Source organism: Aristolochia californica, unplaced genomic scaffold (genome assembly GCF_029961685.1).
Source record: "Aristolochia californica isolate CCGP_79_NKW_82.1479 unplaced genomic scaffold, dmAriCali1.0.hap1 SCAF_13, whole genome shotgun sequence".
NCBI classification, from domain to species: Eukaryota; Viridiplantae; Streptophyta; class Magnoliopsida; order Piperales; family Aristolochiaceae; genus Aristolochia; species Aristolochia californica.
In genome coordinates this window covers 2,184,665-2,209,486 of record NW_027181804.1, presented here as the reverse complement: position 1 = coordinate 2,209,486, position 24,822 = coordinate 2,184,665, and the positions used below count along the sequence as shown (strand labels likewise).

Genomic DNA, 24,822 nt, shown 5'->3' with positions numbered 1-24,822 from the left:
CAGATCGGTCTGTTGGGTTGTATTGGCTAGCCGCTGTTATAGTATCAGAGTTGGACACGCCACATCCTGCGTTTGAATCCCGTGAGAGGCGGTCAAGTGGTTCCGTCCACTCTTGTAGGCGGTAGCTTTCCGCACCTAACAGATCGATTTGTTGGGTAGTATTGGCTAGGCGCTGACATGGCATCAGAACTAGGCACCACGTTTCGCTTTCGAATCCCGACGGAAGCGGTAGGAAATGGAAACGGTGGGTGTCAGAGCTAGGTGGTTCCGGTCCACTTGGGTTAGGTTCCATCCACCCTTGGTCCACCTGGGTTAAGTACCTAACAGACCGGTCTGTTGAGTTGTATTGGCTAGGCGTTTGACATACATTATAAACAAATTAAATGTAAAGTTTTAATCACCTACTATCTTTGTGTAATTTTATAAATAATTTACACGCAATAGTGGACCTATAGCTTTATTGAGCTGATGTTGATAACTCATATGTGACAAGGGGGTGGGGGGGGGGGGCAGAGCATCCAAGAAGGGTCATAAATCACGTTCTGATCTTCCAAAAAAAGAAAAAGAGCAAGAAAAATAGTTGCTTGCAGGGTCCACCGCAATAATAAGTAAAAAATAAGGATTCTTTTTCTTTTTCCAAAGGAAAATATCTCCATTACTCAAGTTTCATCCAATGAAAGTCTCTGACGTATCTTTCGAATGTGTGAAACCATCTTCTGAGAAGAATCAATTCAAACAGGAAACTGGACAAAAACATTAACACATATCACCATTGCCAAAGACAATTCTAACCATACAGCTTCCAGTTTCTTTCACAGGGTAAGATAAAAAACTGTCCCCTGGCTCTCATCAATCATCAAAGGTGACCTCTTGAAAGAACACATTACTTCAAATGGAGTGCTAGGATTAGACTTTCCTAAACACGATCTTCTCAAGCATAATATAATCAGAGCAAACAAGATGATTTCAACTCAGCTATCTTGGCAGAACCATTCACAGAATGTGATACAACTAGTGCTTATGTACTCAACTGCACCTACTAACCAAGAAGAGAAAAATAGTGAACCAACACAAATTCTCCCTCTCCTATTTGCTATTTACTTATCCAACTGGAGGTGATGATGAGAATAATGGTGTGACTCGCTGATCTGCTACTGCTGACAGTTTCTGGTTTGCAGGAGGCCATCTCTCACCTGTGAGGCAATGTCCTCAACTGCTTCGGGGTCGTGAGGAACAAACACAGATGAAGCTCTCGAGGATGCCCCAATCTCCTTCATGGTGTCAAAATACTGGGTCACGAGGACCATGTCCACCACATCCTTAGATGATGTGCCTGAAACAGACTCAGCAAAAGTTAGCACACTGTCTCTCAGACCGTCAATGATGGCCTGCCTCTGCCGAGCTACACCCAATCCTGCCAAGTACATGGCCTCCGCTTCTGCCTCAGCTCTCTTAATTTGCAAGATCTTTTCAGTTTCTGCTCTCTCATTTGCAGCAATCCTTAGCCTCATAGCTGTTAGTCACCAATCACCGTTGTTTTGGTTTAGCAATCACATTGATAATGGATCAAAGAAACAAAAGCAATCACACTGACAAACTAATATATGGTGTTAAACTGGCCTTGAATTTCTCAACTGAAAGATTTATAGATAGCACGCACAGGAACTAGTACTTTGTCAGTTATCATTGAATGCCGAAACAATTACACCACCCATGACATAGGCTTTAGGAAAAGGTATTTAGAACCCACCACATCATCGCCATTCAAGATATCAGTTAAACTGGCATATGAAGAAGATAATATATTTCAGTATTATTAACCTCAGTTGAGGTGTCCAAAGTGATTGCTCCCACAAAGGGAAATTTGAGTGCCACAATGAAAAACAATTAGAAGCTTAAGGAGCAAGAACATGCATTCTGGTGGAAAAGCGTCCAGCCCCATTGGAAGATGATAAGGTGAGACCCAGTGAAGTAATTGGGAACCACCAAGTGTTGGTATGCTCCTTGCCCCTCACCGATGGTGCCAAATGGCCTTCTACAGAGCACACTCATTTGGTTCTTTTCATATATTACTAGCATATTATGATTTCCCAATAACAATCTAGAAAAAAGGTCTAAATGTGCACCTATATACTGTACCCACACAGAGACTTGCCTGCATTGATATCATTCATTGATTTCTTCACAAGCTCAGCTGGATCAATGTCAACAATAAGTGATTTAATAATTTTGTACCCATAACCTGTCATAACCTGTTAGAGAAAAGTTAGTTTTATGGTAATTATGTGGTATGAGAAATTGATGATAAAAATCAGCACAATGGTAAATACCTTTCCCAGCTCACTTTCTACGTCTTTTCCTATTTCATTCTTTTGCTCAAACACTTCATCCAAGTTCAGCTTTGGAATGCTAGCCCTTATAACTAAAGCAACAAGCCCAGAGTTAATCCATAATGAAGAATAGCTGTTTGTCTAGATGTGTAACCAAGAATGCATATATAATGTAAGAACAGCTCGGATTGCTTTTCGTTTTGAAACTTCAATGAACAAAGACTGAAGAATGACACCGATCACACAGGTCAATGTATTAATGTATCACTCAAAATCTAACTCCAACATAGCTAGGGAAAGGTTCTGATGGTGATGATACATTTCTAGATCAACTAAAAAATTAATGGAAGAGTGAAAAATTAACAATAACTGATAATGGGCAACAAAGGAATCAATATGATTATGTAGCATGAAGAGCTCAAATATTTTTTTATATTAGCTTGTTTCAAATGGTCCAGATAAAGCACGTGCATGGAACAAAATATGTGAATATAGAAATAGGAGTTCTCTTTCTATAGTGGTATGTACTCTTAGGACTTCAACAACAATAAGGGAGAACAGTGTCTGAATTCAAACTTCAAAATGATATATATCTGAAGTACAGGCTTACAGGTTTTTACCATCAAAGACATAAGCTTGGATTTGTTGCCTTGTATTGCTGAGTTTATAGAAAGCATCATATACTTTGTTTTCCATAGCACAATAATGAATGGAGGCCACAATATTCACAAATACATTATCCTGGAAAGCCAAGAGAACAATAGATAAATAAGTAACCAGAAAGTTAATTTCTTCACTAGCACTAAAATGCTCTAAGGCTGTTCTCAAATGCCACTTGCAACAAGGTCGCAGGAATGACAATGCAGACCCAGAATTGTTTTGCTTTTATTATTTGCTTTCATTCTTCTATTTTATTTACTGAGTTGCTTCTGATGAAAAGATAAAAATAAAATGATTTAAAGACGAGTAAGCTACTTGATTTGACCTGAGGAACATATCACTGGATCTTTGCAGTCATATTGAAACATAAAGAACTCAGACAAAGAGAATTGAGCACCTTAGTTTTGGTCTCACATCGAACATCAAGTTGTTGCACACGCAAAGACAGACGCCCAGCCACAGTTCTCCCCAAACACCAGGGCACAAAATGGCATCCAGGCTTAAGCACCTCCTCAAATTTCCCAAAAGTTTCTTTGATGGCTAAAGTTGATTGATCTACTTTTAAGCAGCCACACAGTTGCCCCATTGTTGCCTGTTTTCTGCAGGTAAAAGGAAAAAAAATGACACACATGAAAAACTCCCTTCTCCCTCCCTTGAATTATATTCTACAGAGGCTTTCTTCAAACCAATTTTTCTATCTGTGCAAGGATAACACTGCAAATCAAGGATCAAGTCATTTATAGCCAAAGGTTAGAGTGGTTATCTATCCTGTCATTACAAAAAGAAAAGTATATAAAATTCAATAAAAAAAAAAATCTGCTGATCTTTTTCCATAAGAGGATACTTGACTGTAACCAAGATTCAGAAAAATCACCTTCCAACAAACGTTTTAGGAAAAATGTAAGAGTGACCATATCTTTTACGTAAACCCCTCAAAGAAGAGATAAAATGGTAATAAGTTGTTTCCTGAACCCTTAATCAATACCTAGATCTTTTTTTCATATGTGTGGATACCTGAGATGCTTTAATCTTTTAACAACCACTCTCTTCTTCCCCTTGTACAAACTCTCTCTCTCTCTCTCTCTCTCTTTAATTTAAAATTTCTCAATTTTCTGCTTCAAATGTTCTCAATTATCTTCCTTAAATCCCTGCTTTTCTAATCTTTGCCGTCCGAGTAACGAGTTCTCCCAAATCTCCCAATGACAATGCTTTGCATTTTGTTCCCTCTAAAATCAAACATAAGCTAACATACAAATACCAATGCTTTATTTCTTTTCAAATTCAGGGATAAAATCCCCCAAAACCGAACCTTATTCCTCTCTCATTTGAACACCCAAAAGCTGCTTTCACGTCATACAAAATCTAAAGAATAGAAGGGCTGCAAGCCTGCAATTATAGCTATTTGTCCATAGAAGATTTCGGTGAATGGCTTCTTCAGATATTCAGAAATACTATAGACTGGTAGCAAAGACACACGAAATTGCCGTCAACAAATTACTACTACAGAAAATTTAGGCGGAAGACATCAATCAGTTAATGACAACAATAGACACCGGCAAAGAGACCTCCCGCAGCTCTCTCCATAAATTTAAGATAGTCTTCCTTTTACAGGAAGCACCAGTTCACCACGATAATAAAAGGCCAATAATCAAAAAAATAATCAGGAATAAAAAGAAAATCAATGACCAAGAAGCGTACACTCACAAGCTCCGTAAAAAACAGAACCCCGCAAAAGAAGAATCGGCATGTGATTTCTGATTTCTGAGTGATAAAAAGAATGTCAGGAGTCTAAAGAAGAGAGAATCATTTGCACTGAAAGAGATTTGGGTGTCATAAAAACAGCCAATTCTTCCATTAGTGGGGACCAGGCACAAAGACTCCCTCTCCCCAGTAGAAGCTGAAACGTGTTCTACGCTCTAACTTCTACGGCAACATTTCCACGTCAGCGATTACGGCGTCCGAAGAGATGATGGCGTCTCAACCGGGTAAAGTACAGAAGAAATGGCTGTACACTCGTGTCATTACTTTTGATGAACACGTGTCATCATATTACTATATAAAGGGCCAAATGAGCGTCAGCTGCTTCAACCTCGTATGTTGAGTGAATTCCACCCATTGGATCGATCAATGGAGGCGTCTAGGATTTCTTCGATTCTCCACTTCTGTGCTCCCAACAGAAGCCGGTCACTTCTCTCTGGTCATTCCATGTCTTTTTCCTTCTCTTCATCTGCTCCTGTTTCCGGTTTTCCTTTGAGATTGAAACTCCGGCAGGATTCGACCCAAAAGCGGAGCTTTTGCTTTGCTTCTGGATCGCAGAAGATGGATGAGTTAACATGTTCTTCCAAGCAGGTGAAATTCTCTCGTTTCCTCCCTCCCGCTCTCGTTATTATTCTTTTAAATAATTTAATGTGCATTTTCTTAATGATAGATCTTGGTCTCGTCACTCTTGTACCCGTTTTGTGTATATGATTCGTGGCGATCACGATTTACTATCTCCTGGTCAATTTATTTTCGCTAGTTATGTTCTGTCTTTATTGTTTGGTTTACATGGTTTGATGCATTTTCAGACTGCTGGATCATTCTTTAGGAGTGTGCTCTCAAGTATGGAGAAAGATTATTTGAGCAGAAACCCTACTGCAAAAGCTATTCTGGATCTTGTTCGTGTTCACGATGGTGATCATATTTGCTATGACCATTTTGCTTTCAGAACTTTTGGGGTAAAACCAATGACTATTTTCAGCTCTTTTCTTTATTTCGTTTTTCGGTTTATGTTGTCTACACTTAATTAACTTCTTGTATACATTTAATGCAGATAGATGGTCATGGGATAGACTCCATGGCCAACTTTTTTCGCGAGTTTGGCTATACCCAGCGGGATGAATTGAGATTTCCTGCCAAAAAGTTGAAAGCCCTGTGGTTCAGTCCTCCTGATATTCTTCAATCTGGTAATGGAACCGGCATTGATGGGCCTCTTCCAAGAATATTTATTTCAGAGCTGCTTGTGGACGAGATGAGCTCCAAAGCGCAGGTAGGCTTCAAGAACTCTTGGTATCCAACTGATAATTGATATAAGTTTGACTATTCAGCTGTAAACTGGTCGGATACTGTAGAATATGAATTTAAATCAGCATGTTTTAGGATATCCCCAAATTTAAATTACTAAGAAACTTAGTTTTCACTTTACTTTGTTTTGGGGGGATTAACTGATACAATGTAACAAAAGGAAAGATCTATGTGTTTTTTTTTAATCAATTGTGTTCAAGAAAGAATCTTTAATAAAGTTTAGTAAGAGAACTAAAAGTCAAAAAATTTCCAAATTAAAAATGTATTTTAGGTATTTAGACTTCAAATATGGTTTTCTTTTCAGTATGAAGAAGCTTTATGTATTTCTGAGTTACTTATTTACGTATATTTGTTGACTACCCAAATTGATCAAATGGTTTAAGTGATTTTTTTCTGTGCAAGTAAACAAAGCACATGCACAAAGCATTATGTCATCGTCACAGAAGATCTATCCCAACTTAGTTAAGAATTCAACTCCCGAGTCTTTTCGTGCATTCTCGTCTGTCATCTGCTGACCCATTCTTGTGTTAGCTTCTTCAAGTCTTTGTGTTTCAACTAAAAAAAATGAGGTATGAAATTATTTTGGTAGTGCATGTGTCTTTGTGCTAGCATGAGGCTTACTTTCTTCTACAAGAAAATATTGTATAATTTTGAAATTTTAAGTTTTATATTTTGGAGGTCTACTTTATGATCCTTGGGTTTTCCTACATGCAGGAAATAATTAGGAAATATACCAAAGTGTCTGGTGATGCAAGCAAACATGCTGCCCTAGCAAGTGCCTTAGGATGTTTAACATGGGAGAAGCCCTCGTACTCTGACTACCAAGAATTATCCAGGTATCCTTTTTGGGCATTGGATTTCTCCATTTTTATGAACTGAGATATGTACCCTGCTATCAGATTTAATGTTACTCTTTGATGTTTAGATTGATTTTGATGATTGGTCTTTTTTCTTTTTGATTAATTGTCCTGATAAAAGCAAGAGTATTTAAATAAAAACTAGAAATTGCAATGGAAGAAAGGTAACTAGCTGTTAGGAATTCTTGTGAGGATACACACCTTATTGTTTTGGAATAATTCTGAAACCACTCTGTGTCTATTCATTTTCTCAAGTATTTGGTTCTGTGTTGGTATTGGAGAGCACAATTTCCTGAAGCCAGGTCTTGACTCAATAATCAAAATTTAGTTTGTTTTTTCTTATGATAATTTTTCGTACTTTCGTTGTTGAGTTTCTATTTAGATAGGCAAACAGAGCTCTTTAGTAAAAAAATTTGTTGAAGAAGAGGATATTTATCAGGATTGAACTTAGAGCTCATTACATTTCATCTACTGGTTTTCCCCCTGCTTAAATATAAATATAAATAGCATTATAAATGGTTTGATATAAAGGAATTACCAGAATTTGATTTAGACATACACTTTTCTGTTCATTGGTGCATCTGCAGGGAAAGCGAATATGCAGCCTGGACTCTTGTTAATGGTTACGCATTGAACCACGCGACCATCTCAACTCATAGGTTAAGGTCAGCCATTAGAGATATTCATAGCCTCAACAAGTTTATAGAAGACAGTGGGTTCAAACTCAACTCTGAAGGCGGAGTTCTAAAAGGTCTTTGCTCAACTTTTTCCTGATACTTTATGTTTAATAATCTCTTCTGCAAAGATTAGTTAAGCATATATTAACAGTTGTTTCCTTGAATACTCCTGCTTTTTTTTTCTTTTTTTTTTTGGGTTCTTTGCATCACCTTTCCTAATCATATATTGATTATTGTTTTCAATTTAATCTATTGACTCTTAGGTGTTATTATTTTGAGTTTGAGTTTAATTTACTCTGTAATCTCTGATCTAGGGAAATTAAATATAGTGGCATCCTTGACATTAGCTGATTATGAATGTTTATGTCTGCCATTGATCTGAACGCACAATGTAAAATATGAATTTTTCTTCATGTCATCAAATTTCAGTTCATAGGAATGAACTAGCATTCTTGTCTTATTGACTTGTTACACGACAAAAGCTCTGTTTTTATTTGTGCTCTGCAGTGAGATTAGAATCTGAATGTTTTATGGAGGCTACTTTTCTGAAGTTCCTTTGCTGTGACTTCTTCTCCTTGAGAGTAAGGGACAATTTTTTGAACGTGGATTTCACACTACTAAAACAACTGTTATCAGCACAGATCTAAACTAATTGGGTATTTCCATGGACCTCCTTACCAGGTGTCCAGAAAAGCAAATTCCTGCTTTAGAAGTTCTCCCAGTTTCATTCTGTCTCTAGTTTGAGCCTCTCTAAGAGCTCCTTAAGTATGCTTCAAAATAGAAGTTTTGTACAATATTTAAAACTCTAGTAGCATCAGAATTTAAAGTAAAGGCAATATGACCTTATTGACGATCCAAAAGAAAATCTAGAATAAAATAGGCTATTCTATTTCTGGGTGCCGTGAGCCTGTGATGCACTTGCTCTTGGTAATTCGAGTGACTTTACGTACTGGCACCAGTTTCCTCAATAATCTGGACTGTAAAGTCTTGCATAAGCGCTGTTTACTGGACTACTTAAACATTTTAACTAATTGACTTTATTAGAGAGAATTCCTCTAGTCACTGCTCCTTGTTTATTAATGATGTCATTTGCTTCCACTGGCACTGTTTTTACCTTAGGTGTGGACATAAGTTTGTTTAAGATGGAGTAGGGATAGAATGACCAACTTCTGACTTCTATGTTTCTTTTGCTGTAATAAATAGTGAGTCCGGATGGCCTACTCCTGCAAAGTTCAACGGTGGCAGATTCTACAGCTTTTCATTTCGCTGATGGGACCATTGAAACTGTACCTTGTTGCTATATTGAATTTGCAGAACGTCTTGTTTTGGCTCCATACAAAAGCTTACCTGAAGAAGAGGTAGGATTTCTTCTTAACCACTTAAAAGCTTAGGACATAGGATTTGAATGTTGTGAAGTTGACCTGGATGGCCTAGTGTGATCAGCCAGTCTGAATATTTAGTGCCCAGTAAAATAGATGGACAAGGATTTTTATTATCTTTTATTTGGCTTCTGCACAAATCCGTTTGAATTTTGGTATAACAAAGTTTCAAAGTCTGTTAGCTGCTCAGCGAACTATCTTACCTGAATCTTGTTAGTTAGTGGAGAATTGGCTTGGTTTTCCCCATCTCGATCTTTTATATTATGTTTGATCAGTTATCCATTTTTATTTTTTATTCGTTCCTTTCCAGTAAACATTCCTGTTGCGAGCTCTTGTACCTTTTACGCATATGCTGTCTTCTTGAAATTTGCAGATAAAGGAGTTTCATAGACGTGATGGTTTCGAAGTAGGAAATGCAGATAAGATTTTCGAGAGCACTTCCAAGGACCAACTAAGCATGAAGGGTTGATAATATTCCATAGCCATAGAAGTCATTAGCTTTAGCTCGTCATCTGGTAAGCCACTGAAACATACTGAGGAGCACGCCAAACAGATCCTTCCACCCAAAGAAAACATCCTCGAGGACTTTGGGGCTTTTCTCTTGGTAAATTGTATGTTTCCTATGTTTCCTATGCATGTAATTGCTGTCTCATGTTCATAAATAAAGCAGAAATTTGCTTGAAAACTGGACAAAGCTTTCTCATGATTGATGGTTGGTCTGAGTTGAAACTCTGTTCTTTTTTTTTCCCAAAAAGAATATTTGCATCTTTTACCATTTTATTTTATTTTTACCTAAAAATTAAAGCAAGGAAAACAAGCTCTCCTATTATGGCTGAACTGATTTCTATGTAGCAACTAGATTCGCTTTGCAGCAACTTTACTTGAGCAAGATTCTACTTAGGCAGCAGCAGGTACACATAAAATTGGTTTAGATAATCATGGATAGTTGATTAAAAAAAGAATTTTTGGCGCTTTATAGTTTACATATCTATCTTCAATTGCATTTTTCGAAAAATTTTCCTAAGCTACGCTTATGATAATGATCAAAAGAAATAATTAATTAGTCTTAAAAGTTTTTATCTGCCTTGTTCAGCTTTGGAGAATCCACTATTTGACAGATTGCTATCATCAGAACAAAATATAGACAACAATATTAAGTTTTCTTCAGGGTTATATTTTCAAATAAAAGATTATGAAACATCAGGTGGCTCCCAACATCTCATTTGCCTCTCTCTCCTCTACAGCAGCCACCTCTTTGAAGCCCCAAAAACATCAACAAAGACACATCACCGCAAATCAACAGACTCCCCACAATTTGTGCAGCTCTTACAGAAAACCAAATTCCCATAAGAACAAAAAATGAAAAACTTGACCTAAGCCATGTCAAGGAAGTTTACCATTAGGCTTAGGAGATTGGTGGTGGTGGTGGTGGTAAGGAGAAGCATGTGATCCATTTGAAAGGCTCCTCATTGGCTGTTGTCCATTTCTCACCATTACACCTTGTATCTTGACTCCGTTTCTTGAGTTTGGGTTGGAGTTCGCTCCTGTTCGCTCTGCTTGCATGGTCTGGAAGTAATATGAGGAGCTGGCCATGTCCTTGAGGTTTATCAGAGGTTTGAGGGCTTCAACAACTTCGCTCATTAATGGTCTGGCTTTTGGATCTCTGCTGAGGCAATGGTGAGCCAGCTGAGCAGCTTTTTGTGCTCCTTTGATTGAGAAATGCCCATCCAGGCGTGGATCTATGAGGCGAAAGAAACGCCTCCGCTCTCCAAGATGTGGGCGCGCCCACTCTACCAGGTTGTGCTCCCCATTTGGCCGATTCTTATCCATGGATCTTCGACCAGTAAGCATTTCAAGAAGAACCACTCCAAAACTGTAGACGTCACTCCTTGATGTCAGATGCCCTGAGGAGGAAGAATTACTTCATGGAGATTTCTCACTGCTTTGAGACAAATTAGACACTAAACAGACTCACTTCATGCAATGACAAAGTAAGCTTACCTATCATGCTCTCTTTTAATTTATATTTGAAGAAATTAGAAAGAGAGCTTTTACCTTAAGAACCTACCTTCCTACTATTGGCCATATCATAACATTACGTACATAGATCAGAGGGGTTAACCAGAATATGCTCCATTAATGGTTTCTAAATTTGACTACCATATTAAGCTATACTTTTAATTAACAAAGAGGGAGGGTAGCAGAAGTGAGAACATTTAGAATTTGTAGGAAAACTAGGAAAGAGAAATAGCAATGAGCTCATTAGAAAACATGTAGTAGCACTCATAAATCAGACAATCAGAAAGAAACATTCAAAATGATTTATGTTTGCTTTTTTTTTCATGCTGATAGGGCACAGTTAAAAGGTTTGGGGCCAGTAATCAGATATACCACCAAAATAGTTAAATATAAAGATATTGACATGGCTAGAAATGGTTGGGATGGACATGAAGAAGGATAACCGAACAATGAGAGCAAGTAGAATGTGCCCATTGTCAACATAATTGGGATAAGGTTCTGTCCAAAAACATAATAAATTAGTTTAGATAGGCCTCTAATCTAAATACAAACATATCATTGGATGGATTAGCTTTCAAAAGCATCATCAAGCGGATGATGCTATTTTTAAGCATAGAAGTAATTAGAGGGTAAGGATATATGAAGGCGTCACAGAACATCCTTTTCAAGGCAAAGATTTCTTCGTAAGGGTAATTTGCCATCACAATGCACAATCTCTTAGTTGGTCTTCCTATATACATATATATATATTGGACTTGTGCATATTCCTTGAAATTGAAGTCTATCTTTTCTTCTTTTTCTTTGAGGTCTTGGCATTAGTCTCATATAATCTAATTTCTGCAGCCCATACGCCTTGCACATTCTTCAAGGTCATGCTTAATTCATTGACGACCTTCAGTACGTGTGCATATTTTAGATTATTATCCTAGCATTGAGGACTCTAATTTGTCCCATTAATTCAGGAGGATTAAAGAGCTTAAAGATAAAACCATTGACTTTCAATTCACCCTACAAGTTTGTTTCCATTTCAGGAATCCACCAACTAAGATGAAACTCATTCACAGAATCTAGCTGGCAACAGAAAGGAGAGATCTATCTGTACCTGGCAATAAACTTAGGCAGTTGATAGGATTTCAACAAAAGATTATAAAAAAATACAATAAGCAGGATGATTCCATACGTTATCACCAAAGAATAGTACCAAGTAAGATTCTTTTCATATGATCCAAATACACCGATCAAGTACAAAGGGAAAAAAAAAAAAGAATACTGCTTATAAGTTCAAAAGAAAGTAGCATGAATGTACTCTTTTTCAGCCAGAAAGTAATTTTTTAAAGAGATTAGATTAGAAGAGAACTAGCTTCCTAGTGACAGGAAGCCAGTATCACACACAAGATACACAAATACAGAAGCAAACCAACAAATAAATATCGTCTAACATTCTCTCCAATGCTCTTTTCTTATTTGGTCAGAATCCCCAACTTATTAGCTAAAGAAGCTTCAGAAACTTGATGTCATAGAATATTATTTTGATGAAGCCAAAGCTGATGAAGTAAATTAATCATATGCTTACCTGTCATCACGTACTCTGGAGCAGCATAGCCATATGTGCCCATCACACGAGTGGAAACATGAGTTTTATCGCCCTCAGGACCATCTTTAGCAAGTCCAAAATCAGATAGTTTGGCATTATAATCCTGCAAAAGGTTAGACATATAGTAATGGCTAATGGCAACAGAAAAAAAGACCTAAATGCCTTATACTGGCAGATCTCTTCTGCATAAAGCAAAAAACTATTCACCCCACAAAACTACATGTAAGCAATGAGATCTCCTCAGCAAGTCATACCGCATCTAACAGGATATTGGAGGTTTTGAAATCACGGTATATAACTGGTCTTTCAGCTTCCTCATGAAGAAAAGCAAGACCCTTTGCAGCACCAAGAGCAATTTTCATTCTGATAGACCATGGAAGTGGCAGGGACCCTTCTGTGTATAAAATGGTTGGTACCGTAGAAGATTAATTATCATGCGCAAAAGAAGGGGAAAAAAAGTAACTGTAAAGTAAGTCACAAACAGGTCCTGCAATGATAATTTTGGGCCAGAGATGTTAATTGAATAAGAAAGGAGAAAGATTTTTTATTTTTATTTTTGCAAAAACAATGAGAAGAATTCATTAAGAAGGCCTAAAGAGGGCAAAGAAAGTACAATAAGGGGGCAATACATCTGAAGAACAAAAGCAAAAAGAAAACAGGGGTACAAAAGAAACAATAAGAAAACAAGACATCATAAAGGGAGGGAAGTTCTGATAGCGAGGTGCTGGTGGGTGATTCCCATCCCTAGCAAAAACTACCAGCCACTTCATTGGCGCTTCTAAGGACATGCTGCCAACAAGTGTCTGGATCTAGTGATGTCCTCGATTTCATCGTAATAATCCAAAAAACTACTAAGGGGAGGATTTTGCCCTGATGGCTATGATATAACTAAAACCAAGTCTCCTTCAACAACCAGGGGATCATGAACCTCTCAAAATATAATCTGAGCCCCTGCAGGAGAACCCTAAGCTCTGCCGCAGAGGAAACAAGAAGAACTACACCATCCGAGTCCCTGACCACACCTCCACCACCTGCGGGCCTAGGGACTCCCCCTAGAATTGCAGTCAAAGTTAAGTTTCTATCAGTTCACTGAAGGAGGAACCCATGTGATCGGCTGAACTATGTGGTGCAGGGTTGACTGAAAGATTGATCACCAATTCCTCTTAATGATTGAGCTGGGTAAGAAGGAAGTATCTTTTAATTCGCTCATCCAAAAAAGGATGCAATGCATTGTCTTTTCAGTGATTCCTCCTAAGGAAGTTTGCTTGTCCTCAAAGACCCTTCTATTGCGCTCATTCCAGATATCCCATGTTATTGCAGCAATGTGGGGGCCCAGAAGTTTGGAAAAGGAAATAAAATTGTACCAACAGAGAACAAAAAATCAAAATTCCACGGAACATATAGCCTCAATTTAAAGAAGAGAAAGGAAAACCACAGATGGATATAACAGCCAGAATTCATGACAACAATCAGCTTCAAGATAAAATATACAATAAGAAACATAATTTAGTGGTCACCATCTAGCAAATTTAATGATGATAAACAGAACAAAATAATGCCAGAACGTTGACCAGGAACTAATCAGAAGACGTTTCAATACAATATTCTTCATGTTGTCATATTTTTCCTCTTATAAAACCTGGTTTGACCTTTTTTAAAGGTGGTTAATTAGCATCAAGAGTGTGCTCAATCTCTGTGGTCTCAAGGAAAAAAAATAATCCTTCTCAAAATCATTGCAGCCACACCTCCTTTCCTCCCTTTTCATATCTGGATACCTATTTATCATAAAACAACATTTAAAATACTAATTCTAAGTCCACAAGCACATATGAGGTTGAAAAACCAAGAAAATATGATTCGAGTCTTCAGCTTAAAGCCAGACGTTAAAGAAAAGAGAAATTGACCGTAAGTGTCATTTTTCCTTTTGTTTTTTCTACATAAATAGATCACACACACGACCCTTTCCCCAAATATCCCAACACCTGTGAACTCATTGTAAATATATATAAGATTCAATTACTGTAACAATGTCACCAAAACTCACCTGCGAATCAAAAGGGCTTAGGTTATGCAAACCTTGTCAGGAAAAACTGAAGTGCTAGCGAGGTGAATATAACTCTTCAAAGCAATGAAATCCAAATCAAGGAACTAAATAAGTCTGCATTCATTAACCGATCTTCATATGATACTAAAAGATTTGTAAATGTACAGCGGTTCAGCACTTTGGACAATAGTCTAAGACAACTGTTTTGCATAAGATAGGCAAAAAAAATTGAGAAACACTTATTCCTTAACTCCAAGATTATTTCAATGATCCAAATAATAAATTAACAAAATCACAATAACATTTGATGCATAGTATCTATATCTATTCACTTCCAGATTGGCATAAGAACATCCAAGCCTTTGAATTCCAATAGAATTAATTTGGGGATATAGATGCTGCTAGTTACTTAAAACCTGATTTCCGTACTTCAAATCCCAGTTAGATTCGTTCATCCATTACAAGCTCTGCACTGCATATAAGTTACCAAATATAACTGCCTTTAATAGTCTAGCGTCATGTGGTGGCAAAAGAAAAACCTCAGCGGAACTTACAAGGTCAACTTCCAAATCAGTCTATTTGATCCTTTAAGAGCTTCTCGCATGTGTGAGCCAAAAACTATTCACAAAAATCGCACTAAAAATAGCACAAATGGCACCCACAGCAGAGGGGTTCGCCAGTAAGATAGATCATGAGAAAACAATCAGAAAAGAAGAAAATTTGGAAGATGTGAGGCAGAGCAGGCAAGAAATAGATGCAGAAAATATTCAGGCCTCACTGCTCATACTATCAATGTATTATTAAAATTGCCAATTTCAAACAATAATTCTTTTTTTTCTTTTGGTATGGTATGTTCAAACGAAGATAATATATCAAGTCCGCACAAGAAAAAAAAAAAGAATGCCTAAACTTAACCAACAGGATAACATATCCAGAAATGGACATTTAATAAATTATAGGGTCCAAAAAGTGATCGAGAACATACTTCTGAAGAGATGGTTTTCCAAACTTCCTCGAGGCATAAATTCATATACCAGCAACCTCTGATCATCTTCAATACAATAACCAATCAACTTTACTAAATTACGATGGAGAAGATCACCAAGAAAATTCACTTCAGCCTGCAAAAAAGGTAACACGTCAAACAACCATATAACGAAAATAAAAATAACTAAACTGAAAGCATTTAATTAATACATACAAGCCATTCTTTGTGCCCCTGAAGTCCATCGTGGTTGAGCGTTTTAACTGCAACAGTTAGCCCCGTGCCAGGCTTCACTGGAGCAGTCCCGTTTTCCTCAATCCAACCCTTAAAGACACAGCCAAATCCACCCTCACCAAGAAGACTCTCTGGTCTGAAATTTCTTGTCGCAGCTTTGAGCTCATTAAATGTGAATTTTCGCAGCTGAGAAGCAACTTTCAGTTCCTCACCCACTTTAGGTGTAGATGGGTTACTTTCTGCATTGCTCGTGGTTGTCGAGGAGACCACTGCTGCAGTTGGCTGGTCTCTGCTAGCATCATTTATTGATTTACTCTCCGCTAACCCATGCAAAAAAAATTACACTTTTAATAAGAATATTAAAATTCAATGAATAAATTGAAAGAGTACAATAAATCCGTTCTAGGATATATTTGACACAGGCATCAGATAATGGTCCAAAAAAAGCCAAAATACAATTTGGTTGAATGTCGTACATGTTGCCCCTCCATTGTCAGAAACAATGAAACAACATTTGCAGGGTCCAATGTTCAGTTAATGAATGGGCTACAATTAATAAACCCCTCCCTCTTCACAAAAACTTTTTAGAGGAAAAAGAAGAAAAAAAACCTAAAGAATAGATTCACAGTCATCATAGCATCATGGCAACCAAGTCACCACCCGATATATGTTTTTTAAATAAAGCCCGATGAATAAAAAGGAATTATCCCAAAATAGAATGAAAGTTCACAGTAGAAGTTTCCAAGATTCTGTGGTCACTCAATTTTTAGAAATTATAGGTGTCATTGCACATCACCTAACCATCCACAAAATACTTCCAAAAAAAGGAGCAATTTGAGCAAATGACAAAAAAAAAAAAAAGGAAAAATTCCACGCATTTGTGCCAACGATTTTTCCAAACTTCTACCAAAATGCAACAAGATACACCCTAAAATTAAATTTACATCAAATGAATTACAAAAGGCGTTACCATAATTGGTACTGCTACTGGTGATAGAGTTATCGACTTTAGATCTCGACGAAATGCAATTTCCTATAAACCTGAACTTAATCCAGCATCCAGTTTCTTCAGATTCCACATCGTTCTTCTTTCGACCTTTCGATTTGCCCACGTGCCCCCAACTATCAACCCGAATAGCCTCAGGCCCCGCTCCCATTTTCACTAAATGCTCTTCGTTAATCAAAACCCATGTCACAGCAGACCACTAATCTGCAGAACCATCAGATGTCGGCAAACAAACCCACTCGAAACAGGAAGGAAGAGACTCTTTTATCAATGCTGGGAAATCTGCTCTGAAGAAACAAGTCTTTCGACACAACCGAGTAAACAAGTAACCGTCTTTACCAACAATATGGTAGAATCTCGTCTATCCCCAGATGTCGAATAACTGCCAAGCGTCCGCCAGCCAAAATCACCCTGAAACCCCAAAATTTAACTTAAAACCCTCTCATAATAACCAGAAGATCACGCCCGATACTTACCACAGCCCTTCATAAGTATCACAGACATACACACACTTAGAAACCCCAGATAGTCCAAAAGCCACCAAAATACTTCTCTCGTCGAACCACTGCAGTAATCCCCCAAATCCTTTCCTTTATTCCTTATCACCAATCACCGACCGAGAAACCTCAACCACAGCCATAACACCCACTTCACCCGAACACCAGCTAATCCAAATCAGAACCTCAAATCCCAAAACACGGAAAATCAAAAACCGCAAAAGAAAAAAAAACAAATCCCGAAATCCTCTTCTCAGCTCAAAAGATGGTAAAAAACGCCTCCACCTGTTCCCACAACAAGAAAATTCAATCGCAACCCAGTGGTCGGGCAGGCAGCCCGAAGATCAAACCGTCCAGGTTCCCCGTACAGGCACGCTTTTAAGCCATTATCGAGATGACGAATAAAGCAGGGAGAGCTGGGAAGAGTGAAATGAGAAAAGAAGAAAACATGGGACATGGCAGAGAAGGGAGCGTGGAAACGGAAGGTATATTTTTAGTAGGGGGAGAAAGGTGGGCACGCGGGCAGCGCGGGCAGGGGGAAAGCAAAGAATTGCCTGCTGCTGCCGGGGTGTCCGACACTGACCGGCATGTCCAAACATTACCCCTTCTTTTCCCAAGATTTCCATTTTTAATCATCATTTATTACTTAGCACACATCCACATACATCCTCGCATACTAATAATTTCATGATTGGGAAAAAAAATAAACATGGCCCCACCTACATAGTGGGGTCCATCATCACATCTTGATTTTCTCAAAATATTTCACTCCATCATAAAATCCCAAATACGGAAAATCATTTTGTACGAAACATGCGGAACGTTATCTCAGTCGTCCGATCAACAGTTATCTTAGTCATTCGAAACGCTATCTCAGTCGTCGGATCAACGGTTATCTAAGCCGTTCAATCTATATCTTGATTTTCTCAAAATATTTCACCCCATCATAAAATCCCAAATACGAAAAATCATTTTGTACGAAACATGCGGAAAGCTATCTCAGTCGTCAAATCAACTGTTATCTCAGTCGTTCGATCATAATCATTTCGCATGTTTCGCACCAAATGATTTTTCGTATTAGATAATCATATCTTAAATTTGATATAAATACCCAAATATTTAAAATTTAGTACATTTGTATCACATCTAGTCTAAATGAATTATAAACTATTTAAAACAATAAGAAAAATATAATAATTTCATATTACATCATTGTTTAAAAAATAGAAAAATGTAACCTACCATTGAATATGTTGGCACATAAACATTGACCAATAATCTCAAATTTAACTATAAATTGATGGAATTGTTATTTTAATGGGACTTGTTAGGTAATCAAAGTGGACTTTTCAAAGATGCACACATGATTGAGTGGCTCTAACCACTAGCCAGTTTAAGTTCATATGCATGTGTAAGGTCCAATCCACATAAAACAGACTGACTCTGGTAGAAAACTCGTGGAGAAAACTAGGGAGGGCCCTGAAACCAGGAGAGATTGCTGTTGGTTATCTTCATCTTCTTCGCTTCCGGAGCCTTTACAGTCTTGAGAAGCACAACCACGTCTATTAAACGGCGAAGAAATCAGATGGAGACACTTACGTAGGTATTCAGTTGCCTCACAAAGTTAGAGGAATTGTTGTGCTTGAAGTATCTGGGAAGGAGACTGGTGGCGGAGTGTTCGTGCCACACTACGAAGCTATTTCCAGCTCTGCCCCAGGATACAACTTCATTCGTACTTGGGTCATCCACCATATCAAATGTTTTTGTTAGGAAAGGCAGTGGTCCGGCGTCATGAAGCCTCTCCATTGGCTGCGGTGGCGATAACGACGAAGAACTTGACCCTGGAAATTTCCTCCTCCACTGGATTCATGGCTACTAAGGAGAAGAACACTTCTGAAATTCAATAGCAGTTTGATGAAATAATAACCACGTCTGCAGCTTTGCAGCTTACAAGACTCAAAAAACACGAAAATCAAACGTAAAAAGGATGAAATCCGCTTTGAATTACAACAGCGAATCCCCGAAACCAGAGCTCTGAAACAGAGTCCAATCGACCCAGAAACGAAGAGTTTCTAGTACAAGGGATTTCCACCTGAAAGGAAAAAACAGACTAAAACACACTCAAACGCAGAGAACCCAGAGTACAAAATTCGATCAAAATGCAGAACAGTAGACACCTAGAAATTACAGAAGAACGATGCTTATCGAAAAATCAGAAGATACAAAGTCAGTAAACAGTGGAACGACTGAGCACGACCTTTAAAATTCAAATAACCCTACCGGTATTCAGCCGCTTACCATCTGGAGAAAGAATTGTAAAAGCAGCGCGGGAGCTTATATATAAGAGATGAATTCACAGAAACTTCTGGAGAGGTTTGCATGTGGAAATTTTTTTAACGATTAGGCGGAGCAGGGAAAGTTCCGAAAAATTCCCACAAGATAAAAAGGCAAATGATCGGAGGCTGGACTCCTGTACAGTACCAGCATGGCCATGAAAATGATTCGAGCTTCAAATAAAAACATAAACCTATGGCTCTCAACTGAAATAGGGATTTCAGCGTGGACCTCTAAAACTATAGAAAATAAGAATAAAGAATAATATTACCGTGATTATTATTGATAAGGTGTAAACTATTTATAAGCGGTTGGTGCGGACGGACTATCGTCGTCAGGTGCCAGAGCAGCGGCATTGGAGGCAGCTAGTGCGGACGGAATTTCATCGTTAGGTGGCAGAGCAGTGGCATGGGAGGCGGCTGGTGCGGACAGAATAGCATTGTCCGATGGAAAAGTAGCGGCACGGGAGGTAGCTGGTGCAAACGGAATTTTATCGTCAGGTGGCAGAGCAGTGGTACTGGAAGCTGCTGGTACAGACGGAATTGCATTGTTTAGTAGAAATACAGTGGTTGGGGCGGACGGAATCGCATCGTCTGGATAGGATGAAGAGATTTTTTTTTTTTAAAAAAAAAAACCACATGTGCAAGTACGCACGTACGTGCGCCTGGAAGGGACAGGGGGGGGGGGGGGGGGGGGGGGGGGGGGGGGGGGGGGGGGGGGGGCAGGGCAGGGCAGCGCCTGCGGGCTAGGGGCGGTCGGCGTTGTGGGCTGAGGGCCGAGCAGTAGCGGAGTCGACCAATTTTGGTGGTAAATCGGCGACGAGAGAAGAGAGAAGGAAGACCAGGGGGAGCGGGGGGGGGGGGGGGGTTCCATGCGGCGCCAACAGAGTGGACGACGACGAGTAGTAGTGTCGGAATTCTGATGCAGCAGTGACGACGAAAGTTCGACAAAATCTGGCAGGGTAGTTGAGCGACGATGACTTGTTGCAGAGGGTAGGCGGGCAACAGAGGCTCGACGGCAATGACAATGGTGCTGGCGATGGCATCATAGGACTGTCAACGGGCTAACGAGCAAAGTAGAGGGTCGGAGCTCTAGCTCGGCGACGACTTGGGGAAGTTCGAAAATAGAGGAGGGTGGTTGATGTAAAATTTAGTTACATCGGCTTTTATACCTTGCAAGTGTATGAATCGTTCATGTAATTTAGCGGGAAGCGAGGGTCATATCCACAGGGAGGACTGAATTTTGTGTATTCTTCAGTCAACTAGCCTAACCAAATATGATGAATTAATCTGAACTAAACACTAATTATATCCTAAATTATCAAGCAATCATCTGGTTAACTACTTGCACAACAAGAAACGTCAACTCTGGATTTTACGGTGATTTGTGCCTCTCTCGAGCGCCACGTAACCACGGATCCGATTTCTCAATCCTTGCGTCTAGCCCCTCTCGGGCGCATAGAGTGAAAGACAGAAATCGGATTAAAATACCAAAATCCAACCTAAATTATAATCCTACCCTAACTAGCTAATTTAATCAAATATCCGAAAAACAAATATTCAATAAACATTAATTATCAAATCACATTTAATAAATATTCAAGACCTAAGTTCAAACTATAGAAAAATTAAATTCCAAAATGACGAATTACTCCCCTTCTCCTTCCTCTCGCTCGGGCAGCAACTCGTTCTCACAGGTGCTGCAATTTCCCGAAATTGATGGCTTTGGGTAGTAAAAGTGAGTGGCCGGAGGTAGAGACGATGCCGGTGACGAAGGATAGAAGCCGACGGACGGAGGTGACGTCCGGCGAAGAACGAAACAGAGCTGAAGTCCTCTAACCGGCTCTCTCGAGTCTCGGTCGGAGTCGGAATAGCTCCAAGAATGGTTGAAAATACGTAATCGACGCCGGAGGATGATCGGAATGCGGAATTGGCACCGGAGAAGCCCTCTCGGATCACCTCTCAGCCTGGCAAGCAGAAACTGGCACTGTCGAACTCACCTCGACGGAGACTCTCTCGAGCTCTCCTCAGGTTTGTTCTCGGTTGCTGGACGGCGGTGGACGACGGTGGCACGGCGAACGACGGTGGCAAACTCCTCTTGGGTCTTCCCTTGTTTTGGTCCCCCGGTGCTCTGTTTTGGTCGATGCCTCCCCCCTTCCGTAGACGCTCCCCTTTTCCCTTTAATACGATTTTCTTTGTTTTAAAACGATTTGCCTTAAAAATCACCTCCATTTCACTAAGGGCATTTTGGTAAATATCTCCTTCTCCACCAAAATTCTCCTGAAATTCCATAATTGAATCCATAAAAAGCATTTCAGGAATAAATAAACCCTAAAAGCAGTGAAATATAATTCAGGAGAGAAAAATATGCAATATAGACAGTGATTAATGCCAAATTCAATAAATGCATGTTTCATTTGAAAACTGATAAATAACCACCTATAACACAATTATAAAGGTTATTCTATTATAATTAACCTAGTTCTCATATCAGAATATGACATCTATCAGTGGTCACCCACAGAGCGAACGGTGGCAGCAGGCAGCTGAAGATGGACGGCAACGACGACGTCAGGCAAAGCTGCAGCGGTAGAGGCAGTGGTGGCGGCTGGGGCAGCAGCGAATGGGAGGATGGTTGACGGCAGAGATTTTTTTTTTTCAAAAATTCCTCTTGCGAGATTGCTCGGAGAAAAGGAAGAGAAAATACCAGGTATGGATGACTATAGTGGGCTGTAAGAGAAAAGGAAGAGAAAATACCAGGTATGGGCGACTGTAGTGGGTTGCTGGAGAAAAGAAAGAGAAAATACCAGGTATGGGCGGCTGCAGTGGGTTATAGCTACGGAGACTGCTTCCAATAAAGATTTCTAAACTGGTTCTGATTAATCGATCGGAAGGTTTGATACCATATAGAAAATAGGAATAAAGAATAATATTACCGTGATTATTATTGATCAGGTGTAAACTATTTATAGAATTACACATAGAGATTGTAGGTGATTAGGACTCTACAATCTGAGTCTATCTCTAATTCAAACACTAGTTATTTTTATCTTTATTAGTATCATTATATCTATCACTATGCTTATCTTTATCTCTATAAAAAACCACCTCGGTCATTTTTATACTAATTTTTTACAGAGGCAAAAATCGCCATGCTGATATTTTGGGAAGAGAAACCCTAAACATTTCCACTTTTATTCTAGAACAGAGCGATCCTAAGAGATCTATTCTTAGCATGCTGGTGCCTGCCACATAACACCGCCGACAAAGGTTTACAAAACCATTTTAAATTTTACAGAACTGGCTCGATATCGATCCAAGACGACGACAATAAACAAGTATATGATCCCATGCAGAATCGAAGAACCTCTGCTACACAGAAAGCATATTCTGAAAAGTGGTTCAACTTTCTAAGAGAGTGCGGCCTTCACGATCGTAGTGAGTTGCCTACAGATTACATTAACTCAGTTGCATAATTAGAAATCTTCACCTTGTACAACAAATGACAAACCCGTTCATCCAAGACTGTTTTATGAGCAGAAAGTGATAACAGAATTTTTAGACATGAAATTCATAAAACTTGAAACGGAAGCTCAAGTACCTCCAGTCATGTCAGATTCTAAGAATTTCCACGAACAAAGCTCTTAAATTAGGTCACTCAGAGGCAGTGAAAGATGTTACGGATCTCTGTAATTTGATCAAACGACAGAGCTCATTTTTTAAGAAACTTGACCTCATATGCCCGACATTAATGTCATTACCCGTGTAGCGTATTCAACCTGGAAGTGGCCAAAAACTGAAGAGATCTGACCTGCTAAAAGGCAAACCATCCTTTCGCTCTCAACTTTTAATGATCTTTACGGACAATATATGTCTAACTAGAAACACTCTTGTCATGAGATTCCAATTTTCCGATTTTTTTCTTCTTCTTTGTCCACCCACATCTAAATGGATGAATATTAGATCTCTGGAATTTGGAGCAGAAAGACTACCTGGTGTCTAGGGATTCATCGCTGAGATTCCACGATGCTTGAATCAACACAGAAAATGTGTGGTTTGGGCACCTGAAAGCCAGAAGCATGTGTAAGAAGAATCTCCTGGTCGGATGCTCTCCAAAGATTAGTGAGAAAGATCCTGTCTTTGGACAAAAGATTCAAAAAGAAAAACAAAATAAAAACTCCAGAAGTTTCAGTTGATCTATAACTAAAGAAAGAGAACTGTTTACCGCTGTTCTAGTGGGTCTGACCAGGCCTGAACCATCCTAAATGACTCTTCGTTTTATCCCTGGTCTCCATTCCTAGTTTTCTAATGCACGCCACCTAAACCAGTCCTACGACCACTTCATCTTTGTAAATGATGCTTATCTACTACCCAGGACTGCTTGAGCATGATAAACCCTAGCAGCTATCCTCAACCTTTCTTTTGAACAATTTAACTGCGACAACAGAAGAGTCTCTTGCAGGTAAGAGTGTAACAAAATTAAATTTTGGAAGAAAAAAGTAAGAGTAGGATAATATAAACCAACCCAAGTTAGAGAGGATCTCTGCACTTCACAAGTTTTAAGAAAGACTCTTCAGACCATTTCCAGGAGCTGGCCAAACCGGAGCTTATTTCCAAAAAGTTGATCTGCTGTAAGAACCAAAAGGTCCATCTCCGACAGGGAGCTCAGTGTAAATGTGACTCGCAAGATTCACGTTCTTAATGGAGCAATCATCTCAATTACAGTATCACTAAGGAAACACACCAATTCCCATTATATTCCATGTGTTGAAGAAGTCATATCAAAGAGTCTAAGATGACAACTTTTATGCAGAGCATATCTCACAGATTTCAGATAAATCTTGCAAGAGAAACAATATCAAAAGAAAAAACTGAAATTCAAGAGGATGTTTCTTAGTTATATTTTGTCTTTTTACGCTTAATTTAACAAGTTATAATTTGGGTGTAATTGGGTATCTGGGAAAGTAAAGTTAGACTTGAAATAGGTAAAGTTTGTCTCTCCTCCTCTAGACGTGTGTTGTCTAGAGGAGGAGAGACAACACACGTCTTTCACTTCCCCCTCTTGTTGTGACCTCACTCCCTCTCCTCTCTCTCTTCTCTCTCATGTTCTCTTCTTCCTCAAGAAGATTCTGAGAAGGAAGAAG

General features: G+C 38.9%; 3 protein-coding genes across 6 annotated transcripts; 1 reads left to right on the top strand and 2 right to left on the bottom strand.

Annotated features, from left to right (window-relative positions):
* Positions 1 to 659: 659 nt before the first annotated feature.
* Positions 660 to 4,881, bottom strand: LOC137947903 (hypersensitive-induced response protein 1-like). 3 transcript variants are annotated; one of them, XM_068793741.1, is made up of 6 exons: positions 4,689 to 4,881; positions 3,388 to 3,589; positions 2,951 to 3,071; positions 2,331 to 2,422; positions 2,156 to 2,252; positions 660 to 1,513 (listed from the first exon to the last, which is right to left on the bottom strand). In XM_068793741.1, the coding sequence occupies exons 2-6, from the start codon at positions 3,574 to 3,576 to the stop codon at positions 1,152 to 1,154; spliced, it is 861 nt and encodes a 286-aa protein (XP_068649842.1). In that variant the 5' UTR covers positions 3,577 to 3,589; positions 4,689 to 4,881; the 3' UTR covers positions 660 to 1,151. The 3 variants fall into 3 exon arrangements, with proteins under 3 accessions (XP_068649842.1, XP_068649843.1, XP_068649844.1); XM_068793742.1 differs by having other exon boundaries at positions 4,695 to 4,881; XM_068793743.1 differs by lacking the exon at positions 4,689 to 4,881 and adding an exon at positions 4,300 to 4,484.
* Positions 4,882 to 5,067: 186 nt separating this feature from the next.
* On the top strand, positions 5,068 to 9,695 carry LOC137947902 (2-oxoadipate dioxygenase/decarboxylase, chloroplastic/amyloplastic). The gene is made up of 7 exons (XM_068793740.1): positions 5,068 to 5,339; positions 5,558 to 5,707; positions 5,803 to 6,018; positions 6,768 to 6,889; positions 7,498 to 7,661; positions 8,791 to 8,945; positions 9,340 to 9,695. The coding sequence occupies exons 1-7, from the start codon at positions 5,085 to 5,087 to the stop codon at positions 9,433 to 9,435; spliced, it is 1,158 nt and encodes a 385-aa protein (XP_068649841.1). The 5' UTR covers positions 5,068 to 5,084; the 3' UTR covers positions 9,436 to 9,695.
* Positions 9,696 to 10,107: 412 nt separating this feature from the next.
* On the bottom strand, positions 10,108 to 17,792 carry LOC137947901 (serine/threonine-protein kinase PBL34-like). Of its 2 annotated transcripts, none has more exons than XM_068793738.1 (6): positions 16,813 to 17,792; positions 15,825 to 16,162; positions 15,609 to 15,744; positions 12,834 to 12,973; positions 12,559 to 12,682; positions 10,108 to 10,870 (listed from the first exon to the last, which is right to left on the bottom strand). In XM_068793738.1, exons 1-6 carry the CDS (start codon positions 16,997 to 16,999, stop codon positions 10,350 to 10,352), a joined length of 1,446 nt encoding a protein of 481 aa, XP_068649839.1. In that variant the 5' UTR covers positions 17,000 to 17,792; the 3' UTR covers positions 10,108 to 10,349. The 2 variants fall into 2 exon arrangements, with proteins under 2 accessions (XP_068649839.1, XP_068649840.1); XM_068793739.1 differs by having other exon boundaries at positions 12,834 to 12,970.
* Between the last annotated feature and the right edge of the window lie 7,030 nt (positions 17,793 to 24,822).